General features: G+C 30.5%; 1 protein-coding gene across 1 annotated transcript; it reads right to left on the bottom strand.

Moving 5' to 3' along the window:
- Nucleotides 1-445: 445 nt before the first annotated feature.
- On the bottom strand, nucleotides 446-8,546 carry LOC105203755 (phospholipase ABHD3). Its single transcript, XM_026131358.2, has 7 exons — nucleotides 8,165-8,546; nucleotides 2,280-2,449; nucleotides 1,922-2,132; nucleotides 1,675-1,787; nucleotides 1,290-1,521; nucleotides 736-901; nucleotides 446-665 (listed from the first exon to the last, which is right to left on the bottom strand). The coding sequence occupies exons 1-7, from the start codon at nucleotides 8,264-8,266 to the stop codon at nucleotides 496-498; spliced, it is 1,164 nt and encodes a 387-aa protein (XP_025987143.1). The 5' UTR covers nucleotides 8,267-8,546; the 3' UTR covers nucleotides 446-495.
- Nucleotides 8,547-12,366: the final 3,820 nt, after the last annotated feature.

Below are 12,366 nucleotides of genomic sequence, written 5' to 3'. Positions count from 1 at the left end.
AAACAGAAAGTGGTTATAAACTTTAATACGAGAATAAAAAAAATCTTTAAATTTTTAATATAAATTGATTAAAGATATAATTTAATGTGATAAGAGGGAAAAATTTTTATTAATGCTATAAATTCTTGTAAAATTACAATTTTTATTAATTACGAATAATTAACAAGAATAATTTTATTGCGTGTTAATTGTCATAATGAGTCAAAATCTTTACTCGATAAGTGTGAAGCTTATTTGATGCCTCACGGCCATAATTACATTACAACATAACTCTGAATCGATTGTTCTTTCTGTGTGTTATATAAAAATGATAAAAAATTCGCGCTAAAATAAATTTGATCACATTTTAGCTTGCAGAAAATTAAACAGATAAATTAAACGATATCGTGGTACGTATCTTTTGATACCAGACGATAGCGATTTAAGGCTTAGTCGATGTTAACGCTTACGATACCGTTCATCCGATTTTGATCTATAGACACATCAAGCGTTCCATTATTTAAAATCACTGGTGAACATCGATGTGAAAAATTGCGTGAAGAATTTTCCCATATATTGCTCCTCCTTGGCCGGCCAAACGCCTTCCAGGAAACCAATATGTCCTCCGCGCGATGTTACCACTACAGCCACATTTTTAGTCTGGCTTATCTCTTTCAAAGGTATCGCTAAGATATTCAGATCGTTGAGTGACATCATAAAAAGAAAAAAAAAACGTTATCATTATTTGTCGCTCACCTTCCAACGGCTGAAACGGATCGTCTGCCGCACTGAGGCACAAAGTTGGAACTTGGATTAGGTGTAATTTATTATGAAGCGTTGCGTTACTGTAATAATCTTCGACGTTTTTATATCCAAAATGTCTTGCAGTAAAACTCGAATCGAATTCTCTTATCGTTCGGCTCTGTCGAACATAATAATTGACAGTAATTCTTGTATGAGTCAGATTCAGAGTACCAGACAAATGCATGTAATTTCATCTTGATCGAGCTACATTTATTAAAATCTATGATCTGGAGACAGACTACGATATTTATTTTTTTTTTTTGTGAAATCATAATAGTAGCAATGCAAAAAAGCGACAAAAGAAACAAGATAAGGTGACATAAACTACTGCTTTTAAAACTTTTAATAAGAGATTCTGAAAACTATAGTCCATTAAATTAAAATTTTTTATGGAAACAATTATCTAATTCAGAAAAACACAAGTTATATTAAAAAGACATAAACTATATTGAAAACATTCAATACTGCTCGATCTTCCTATGTAGTCACATTTGATAACAACATACCTTAAGAACAGTATCGATATCCACGTTGAAACTCATATTAGAAGTTTTATATCGTTGTATTGTGCGGCACAGACTATTAACTAGATGCTTATTTAGCATTCGATTAAAATAATTTTCCTCAATATTCCTTGTCCCTTCGAATACGTTCCATGGCACGGAAATAATGACACACGCTTTCAATTTGGTCTTTGCTATTGGAGCTTCTTGCGCTAAATAATTACCTAAGATCAACCTATGCATAGCAAAAAAGACATACAATGATTTACAAAAATGTTATTAACATACAATCAAACACTTGATTACACATATACTTTTTCTAGATATTGTAAAAATATATTTATTATTAATTTAAAGATAAATTATAGAAAAAATTTATGATCGTTACCCTCCCATGGAGATTCCAGTTGCTCCAAGAGGTACGTGAGAATAAAGTTTCTTTACGTGTTCTATGACTTCAATTAAATCATCATAATTAGCGGCACAATATGTTCGCGGAGTCTAAAAGTAATAAAAGAATTTTCGTTATTATGGTAAGTGCTTTTGGATTAAAGATTAGCTTTGCTATAACAAAAAATTAGTAAATGATAATTGTAAGAATTATTATTGCTATATGGGTTCATGAATAAGTCTACCTTAAGTTGTATTCCGCCTAAACCTCTATTGTTAAAAATTACGCATCGTATCCCATCTTTTCTCGCGGCTGATACTAGACATTTGATATATTCCGCTTGACTAGCGCCTGTGAGACCAGGTAAAATAATAACAATTGGCGATGTGATAGAACAATCTTTTTCGGCCCAATCTAAGGCTACTTCACCTCCGTCGGACAAAGTAAAAATTTCCCTGTATAACATAAAGAAAGTGCTAGATAGAATAGAATCGAATTACTTGATCAATCACATGCATTATTTGTTTTCCAAATTTAACAAGTCCAACACTCGACGAGCAATTGTACATTTTTGTTTATTCTTCGTTTATCTTTCTACCAACCTGCGATATTCAACGTGCGGCCATATCCGAGATCTCAATATGCTGGCTATAATGGTCTGTGCTCGCGATTCGAAACACCATAATGTTGGCCAGAATTTATTTCGTACGAGCGGAATGTTGGCTTCCAGGAATGAGCGGAATGGACCATTGGCGCAAACCAACAAGGGTGTCTGGAAACACAATAGTTTTTGTTATTGATTTTTCCATGATGACATAAAAATATATACATATATATTATAATAATTCGTACGAAATTGAACTTTTTATTTTCTTTACATTTTACATACACATATCATAATTATATTCTATTCATAATATCGGATAATATTATATTCCTTCTCCTTCAATCGATACTAATTAATAAATAATTTATATACATATTGCATTTTGTCATAAAATTTAATGAACTGTTCGAATAGTAATAAATTGCGTAGTGATTCAGATGAATTATACTAATTGTAGAATGTACATTTGTCACTGTAATATAATTATATTATAATTAATTTGGATTTATGCGCAGTTAATTTCGTTAATACATGTAAAAGGCGTGATTAATGAAATTTTAATACATTATATAAATAATTTGTATGATCTAAATATAATACATATTTATAATATAGAATACACATATAATATATGATTTGTATTTTCTTTTTAATTATGTTTCACAATACATTAAATTTAAATTTTTACTGTATTGTGAAAAGAATAAGAGTTTCAAAATTATGTTAAGTAAAACTTGTGAAATGAATAATGACAGAACAATGATAATTTTGTGACGTGTTAATATATGCTGCCAAATGCCGATAGAAAAGATTTTACTTGCAAATCATAGTGACTTTACTCATTTTAATATTAATGATACAAAAAAGTTATTATTCACTCATTTTAGTATTAACTGATATAAAAAGTCATTATTAAATGGAGTAGTCTACTCTTTAGGTCTCAAAAAATCAATTTCCCTTTTTTTTGCTTTTTTTTGAAAACTTATGGTTAGTCTTATAAATATCCTTGATTAATGATAAGTCCAAAAATTTTGACATATTATATAACAAAAAAATGTTTCATAAAACTTTAAACGCTTTCTTTTTGAAACCAGATTTTGAACATGGTAACCATGATTCCAAAAAAACTAATAGTCCGATTGACTTCTACTTTACAGTTAATTATATTCATAAAACATGTCATAATTGTCAATCTGAACTTCAATTAATAGCCTATGTTGATTTTTTTTCTATTTTTTGGAAGACTTGGCTTTTCAGAAAAGAGGGAAAAAAATAAAGAAAGTTCGAAATGTTTTTTCAAACTGCTATCATGTTGAAAATATGCATGCGATTTTAATTATCGAAATTTAGATGTAAATTACAAATCTTCTGATTAAGCAACATCTGCATTTCTTGCTTTGAGAATCAACGACCCGACTTCCGTCTTGTAGTCAACGTTTCAAATATTTACGGTGTCAACTTAATTTCAGCGCTTGTACTACCATCTTACAAAAAAAGAAAGAAGAAAACCTTTCATATCTACATTGTATGTATTATAACATATAATTTTTTAAATCTATCTTAATTTTTATTCATAAAAAAATTTATAAAAATACCTTTAAATTTGATTCTCAAGAATATAAACTATCTTCTTAAATAATCTTGCTACTTTTTTTCATTATACATCTGAAAATATTTTATTAAAAATATAATATTTTATTAAAAATTTTCACGACACTGTGTATTAAACATATGTATATATATTATAGGCTGCGGTCAATCAGACACTACAATGCTCTGAAGCATTTGAATAACCAATCAAAATAAAAAAATTTTGATTTAAAATTGACCAATCAAAAGATGCTTCGAAGCATTTGTAGCATCATCTTGACCATACCCATAGTAAATCACGATCTGATTATCTAGTTATCTTGTTACCCAAATATCAATTAAAAATAAATGTAATAGATATAACAATTATTTGTAGTTATGTGGAAAATTAATCCTATATTGTACATAGTCACATTGTTGACTATACATATCATATCAGTCCGACAATACTATCAGAGTTAAAATTATTATTTAACGTTTAGAGCTTGGCTAGCTCCATTTCTATCTAAATTATATATGAGCGCATAACACGAAATTGATTTTTGGAATTACTTTTAATATTTCGTGAAATTAATATGAGCATAATCAATATCAAAGAAAAGAAACATTCTTTTTTTTCTTTTCTTTTTTCTTTAAAAAAAAATCATAGTTCGATGATTATTTTTATATCTATAATTTTTTATTTTTTTAAAGAGCTTTTATAGTAAGAAAAATTGGCCTTATATTGATACGTAATAATTATATTAATAGTGGCAAACGGATTACATAATGATAATTTCCTAATGAAATTTTCTAATGGATTTATAAAAATGTGACATTATTTAAAGACAGCTCTATTTATTAGTATTATTCATCATTGTGTTATTAATATAGCTATATCACTAATGCAATTAATTAATATCAATATAATCTGCAATTCTTTTCTTTCATTACTTCTTTATATTCATTACTTCACCTGCACATTGCATGTGCAGGACAAATGAGAGTTTTAAGGTCAGATTAATAAATGACATATATATCTCTCCTCGTGACTGACGTCGCCTACGGAGGGTCATATGCGTTAGTTCGAATATGTGTCGCGGAAATCCTGTCTATAAATCGAATTCTCGTGCATAAAGTTGGAATAGCAATAAAAATAGCACCTCCCAACGTGTATTTGTTTTGCATAAAATTATTTTTTTTTGTCTGCTTTACGTGAAACAGAAAATTACATGCTGCAAGATTTCTGTGAAATTGTGATTCTCAATCAAAAATTATGTATAAAATTTACGTAAGATAGAAATACACACATAAAATATATTAAGTTAAATAATCACGCTTGTAAGTACATACAGTTCCTCCTTTTGTTTGTACTGTTTTGGTAAAGCAGTAAAATACGCTGTTCTTGTAATAAAGTTCTTGAAAAAAATGCTAGAAAGAAACAATCTTTTAACAGGGAAACATTTTTTTAGATATAATATATATATAATTACATATGATTATGTATTAAATATGTACATTATATTAAAACATATATAATTATACATATTTTATATATAATTATACATAAAATTTTTTTTCCCGGAAAGTTTATCTAAAAAGTACAAAATTGAGCAAAAAACGTTTTAACTAATAAGTAGAAGAAATTTCGCGAAGAAAATTCCAAGGGTACTGTTAAGGATGAAAGCTTATTCGAACGATTGCGTAAGAATAAAATTATTATCAATCAAATTAATTTAAAGCAAAATTTATTAATTTATTAACTTTTTGGATATTAAACTTAGATAACTTTGATTCGTAAGCTTTATTGTCAGATTACAGCATCTCGATGGTCGAGTTGCGAGCTCGTTCGCGAGCGCGGGCGAATTATTTAATTTCGCGTAAAGGATTAACTTCGCCATTCAGGACAAATAAATGTTGATGTATATAGAAGGAGTCGCAGCCCGGGGCATTATTTAGCCGCATTGCCTCAACTCGTTAGTCAATGAACGCGTTGCTCGTGTTCACGTGGCACGAACGATAAGTTGTCCCATATCGGAGTTCATTGCGCGCGGATGAATCCGTCGGGCTTCGTTTCTACGTGTCGTCACGTGAAGTGGCGTCCACCTCGTATCGTTAGACTCCAAGGTCTTGTCTTGGGATTCGGTAACTCTCAACGATAATTTCGATATCATTGCATTACCATTGCGCAGCTTTTTCATCACATATAATATCTGTGTCACGACAGTATAACAATACCGATACTGTCTAGAAGAGTTACAGAATCCCTCTGCTGTGATCTCGACCTTTGTATTGTCTACATTTATTATCGTATATATGTTTTCAGAATAAAAATCGACAACTTCTTTTCAGCGCTAAATTAATAACTCGCGTAACTCGCGTTATTTATCTTTAAAGTTTGTGTTTTATCTTTTGTGTCAAGCATTTACAACTGATGGGCACACACATAAATAACGAAACCTTTTGCAAAAAGCAACCATAAATATCATCCATAAAACCCACTTTAAACCATTTATAATTTGTGTTAAAATATATAGGAGGAAATTTCAGATTTCAGAATAGGACGCATTGTTTAAAACTTTTTACACTGCACATATTGATATTTTAAAATATCTTTTCATATAATTTGCATTCTTCAATTATTTTTCTTAAATTATATAACACATAGAATTTCGAATACAATAGAATACTGTGAATTCTGCACGGAAAGAACAATTTTACTGCAGTACTAAAAATTGAGCAAGATACAGATTAGAAAATAATTTTATATTGAGTTATTAAAATAATTGTGTACTGAGAAAAAAAGTTGTTAACTAGATTTTTCAACTTAATTGAATTTCTTCAGCTCAAACATTTACGTATTTAAATTATATATATATATATATATATATATATATATATGTAGTTTATATATTTATATATTTAAATTATACACACACATATATATATATATATATATATATATATATATATGTAGTTAAGTTAAATATATAAATGCTTAAACAGAAATTCAAATATTTTATGTATTTAATAAGTCAAATATATGTATTATATTTTAAAATATATATTAGATATATATCTATTTCTATCAAAGTAGATTAACTTTAATCTCGATTCTGTAGTGAAATTGTTTTCTCAGTTTTCTTCATATAATTTTTAAAAATTATATAAAATAATTTTCTGTAAATTATAAAATTTTTCAAAATATATAATTTTACAACTTTTTTATACAAATTTCAGACATATATTAAAATATTTTTTAAACATCTTTAAGTCTTACATTCCAATTTTGAATATTATTGTCTGGATATTTTATATTAGAATTTAGTATTAAAATTCTGCTTATAATTTTATATATGCATATATTTTGATTTATATTTATAAAATCAGAGATATTTTCTAAAAAGTTTTAAAATTATACAGTAATTCTGAAAAATTCAGAAATCTACAGAACAGTTTTGAAAAATTATATGAAAAAGTCTAAGAAAAAAAGTTTACATTGGTGAGCATAACTTTTACATTTTAGACTAGCGTGCTACCTTGATAATATAGTTTTAAAATGAGTTTTGTACGAAAATGTCACGACGCGTACGACTCGAGATTATCTTATTTTAAACATGATGAAGATATATTCATGACGTCAAGAATACACACGACTACAACTATTTCGTGTACATGCACAGTTCGAAGAGTAAAAAATTGTATATGACGCTGCGTTGATCGCTATCGAATACTTGTACACCCAAGGACTTTGATTCTGTCCATGGGGAAATTTTCCAAACTGAGAAGTCGCTATCTTTCTACATACTTACAGTTCATGATTAACGTAACGACCAATAAGCTCTAGTCGTTTCATTAATTATGAACTGCGAGTATGTAGAAAGTCGTGACTTCTCAGTTTGGAAAATTTCCCCATGGACAGAATCAAAGTCCTTGGATGTACAATATTAGATAACAAGGAAGCGATATTACACTCGCGCGCGCATGCGCGCGATGGTGCGTTTAATAATTATATCTGTTAATACATTGCTTGTAATTATTATTTGGATGTGTGATTTTTACGAACTTTCGAGAAGAATACACGCGATAAATCTACATATATTAAAATTTTATTTCTGAATTATGTGCCTATTACGTTGAAACATTTAAACTGCGATCGAACGATTGGTCGAAATTTTCACCGTCTCTCTCTTTCTCTCTCTCTCGATCGTCCTTCGCCATCTCATATCGCCATGACATATCGATCTTCGTCAGATGCGATCAAGCGATCGATTGTCAGTAATGTCCTATTTTGCTTTCGTCTTTACTCACCTTGACGACTTCGCAGAGATAATAGATGCAGAAACCGATGCCCAACAATGCGCCATAGTAGATCTTTGGGACATATGCGATACTTTCGAAGAAATTCAGCATCGTTGCGTGCTATCAAAACCGGACAGTATCGATACAGTCAGCCGGCGTAGAGTTGATTACTGCTGTGACGGTGAGACTCAGGTCGAGATGACGGCGGACCTCGCTCACAGACGATAGACGACGGTTGGCGAGCGGCGATCGCGAACGAGAACCGGTGAAGGAGTCCTCGGTCGCCGCGCGCATGCCGTTCAAATAATTGGACGCAGCGAACTGGCCGACTAATCGGCCGAACCGTAGCTAGAACGGTTAGAACGGAGGTGGATAGCGCGAAGCACTCTCGATCGCACGCGAGAGTGGCTTACGCTAGTGCGCACGCGCGTTACCGTTGGCTGCGTCGGCTGCGTCGCGGTTCTACTTAAGCCTTGTGTACGCAATGCTAGAAATCGTCTGAGATTTTGATTTACGTTCTCGAATAGAAATAGTTGTACTTTGATGACTCTAGATAGCGTTATAGTCGAATGTGTGAGATAGCAGCTACTGAATTTTATACCAACATTGAAATATTATGATTCTTATTTATTAAAGATTGTGAAAATTACAATTTCCGATTCATCATCCGATCCAACATTCATCAACTATTTATAAAGAAATAATATTGGTACTATGAATTGAATCTAGCAACTAGTATGGAGAAATGGGACAGGATGCATTTTTCTGTACGAGTAGGTTTCGAGATTTTCATCCGAGTTGCCTGTGTCCACGATTCGAGCTTTATAGCGTTTTCGAGTGCAGTGGGTTTTAACCTAACCTGAGTCAGATTAATGACGCCATATGCTGGAATCATCCAATGAGAATTTAAAAAAAAGTATGTGACGTTATTAATCCGCCATGAACCGGATTAGAACCACGAACTTAGGAATAGAGGGACGGATCATAAAGCCTTACTTTAGGCAAGAGGAGGTGTTCTCTCAGGCATGCAGGGAGAACCGTTCTCCGCCATCTTGGTTTCAAAAAACTTATACATAGATATGTGTTAATGACATTCCGTTTGCGTGTGTTAGTGTGACAGCTATAAAGTTAGGTTAGATACTCGACTCATTCGTCATAGGCTACGGTCCACTTGACGCTACAAATGCTTCTAAATATTTTTCGATTGGTCAATTTGTAAAATTCATTGTTCCGATTGGTTAATCAAACGCTTCGAAGCATTTGTAGCGTCAAGTGGACCGCAGCCTTATTCATCAACATTAATTCACTCTTTAAAAATAAAAATGGTAAAATGAATAGTACCAGGATGTTTCACGACAAATTCTTTAGACAGATATAAAAATAAATTTCAAAAAGTATTGGAACAAATAAAAATTTGTTTCCACAGATAAAAAATTATAATCTTATTAATACGTACGTAATATTTTATTTTTATTAATATAAAAAAATATTTTCTTTGTTGATACAATTGATGTATGTGCTTGTTGATACTTTATTTATTTAAAGCAAAAAAGAAAATAATTATTTTAAATTATTTCTTATTTTATCATAGTTCATTTTTTAGTTCGTTTTTATATGCAAAATATTATTTAATATGTTTGTTATACTAGCTTATTACATTGCTAAATGTATTATAATTTATTAAATAATTAAAGAAAAATTTAATGTAAAAGATTAACAAAATTTTAAACTTTATTATTCTGTACTGTTTATTTCACACATACACTGTACACGTTTTAATGTGTGCGATTTGAAACTAATATGGCGCCCCCCCCCCGCCGCGAACGTGCCTCATCCCTGTAGGTTATGCACCGTCCCTCTATTCCTAAGTCCGTGGTTAGAACCCACTGCACTTCAAAACGCTATTAGTAACTTTTTCTCAAATCGAGAACTTGGACTGATTTCTAGCATCGTATACACTTAAGGCTTTATATTCGGTTCTTATGAGATTTTTAGCTAAAAAAAAACGCGACTTGAGTAAATTTTGTTATCTATTATCAGCTCAATAAAATAAATTCAAATAAATTAAAAATTGTAATTCATTCTAATCAGAGTTTTAGAATGCTTTAGAATATTTCAAATTAAATTCAAATGGACCCAAATAAATTGAAATATGAAATGCACTATTCATAATTTTGAATCCGGATGGATTTATGTCTCCATTATATTCAAATGAATTGAAATATAAAATGAGTTATTCATAATGTTGAATATGTATTCATATCCATATTATTTTTGGTTTCAAGTATTATAGATTTGAAAAATCTGAAGTGTGAATTCTAAAATGCCGAAATGAATTCATTTTTATCTATTTCAAATCATTTTTGGTTGCTTAAAATTATTTTAATTAACGAATACACAAAACAGTGTATGTTGTATAAATTATTGTTCTTAGCTTCAACCTCCAAGTAGTTTATCTTAACAAAATTTTTTTGAAGTGATAACAGAATGCACAGAAAATATCCAATCAATAGGCAATGTTTTTTAAATAACTTTTAAATTTTTAGAAAACGTTATAATGTAGAAAAAATATTTGAAAAACATCTAAAAACATTGTCTGTCGATTGGGTAACAGCGCAATATAAAAATTGTCCCAAACACAAGTAGTTTTTTTACAAGGAACTTTGTCGGTTATAATATATGAATTATAAATATTTCCCCTATAATTGTTCAATATTAATTTTCATTTGCGTATTGTTCCAAATTAAATAAGAGCGTTTTCTATCAAATTGAATTAATCAAAAAATTTCCGTTTTTGAGAAAAAAAAATTTATAAATAAAAATTTTTAATTATAAAGCTTTTTTTAAAAATATAAGTTTTAACGTTAAACTGTTTTGCTCAGCAGCAATATTATCTTAAAATTATTTATAATAGTTAAAACGACATATAATTTTATTTTTTATCTAAATAAATTTAAAATTAAATTATGTAAGATGTACGTTTACATGTAAATTATTTTATCTTTATCTAAATAATTTCAAGTTTTGTGTATATAAATAAAATAGGCGCAATTACGCCTAACTTTTTTCGTTTTCTTTTAATTGGATCGGATGATAAATCGGAAATTGTAATTTTCACAATCTTTATTAAATAAGAATCATAATATTTCAATGTTGGTATGAAATTCAGTAGCTGCTAACCTTATACATTTGACTATAATATGTTATATATATGTGACAAAAATAAAAGAAGCATGAAAAGTCTAAAGCATTAATAATCTTTCTTTTCTGTTATGTAAGCGTGTGCGTTTTACCGCATTACGACGTCGAATAAAAATTAGCAATAGACGAGGGGAATCTGGTAAGCAGCTTTGTCGCATGGTCTGTTACATGCTCAAACACGAGTCTTCATATAACGGTAATAGTATGATAGAGAGTGGAGTATGACAGTCAATAATCACGCGAAATCTTAAGAAATCGTAATGACATGAATGCGCGTTCTCAGCTACAGACGATCTTTCGTTACTTGCGGAAAAAAAACGCTATCAGATCATTGCCGAAATTTGCCGAAAATTATTTTTCGCGCCCGCATTTGTATTCATATTATGCATATTCGTACGTGTAAATAAGATTGCACGAGGGATTCTTGACGAAACCGCAGACGCGTTGCGCGCCGCAACGTCCCTAGGACACACCAGATACGCACGTGTGCGAGGTATGCCCCCTCTGAGATGTTGCGCGACGCGTGCGTGATGGCGCGCTGCAGATTGTTATGCAACGACGACCAGAGCCGTACTTATCTGTAGACGTAATGGGAGCAGATACTATTGTGAAAACTAATAACGCGAACGCGCTGTACAGTTTTATCGATTTAAAACGTGCTAAACAAATTTATCGATTAAGATGACGTAAATACGTTTCATAAATAAAAAAAATTCGTGAAAGGACTTCGTTAAATTCGACGTATTTAACAATTTTACGAAGCTGAGAAGAACGAGAGAGAGAAGTATGAAGAAAAACGTTAAATTGTAAACGTCACGTTACGTATAAGTTTCTATTACGAGCGTAATTTCGTGAATGTCGTGTGATATTTGAGACAGCTATGCGTACAAAGTTGCATTGATAACGTTATCATTCAATAATAAATACTTTACGAATTATCAAGCACGCCTGCGTGACTTCGTCGCGTGTATCGAAATTTTTGCCGGAATTGTCGGAGGGGAGCGTTGCAA

This window comes from Solenopsis invicta, chromosome 1 (assembly GCF_016802725.1).
Source record: "Solenopsis invicta isolate M01_SB chromosome 1, UNIL_Sinv_3.0, whole genome shotgun sequence".
In the NCBI taxonomy this organism is placed as follows: domain Eukaryota; kingdom Metazoa; phylum Arthropoda; class Insecta; order Hymenoptera; family Formicidae; genus Solenopsis; species Solenopsis invicta.
Note: the sequence above shows the minus strand (reverse complement) of the source record. Positions and strands in the feature narration are given on the sequence as shown.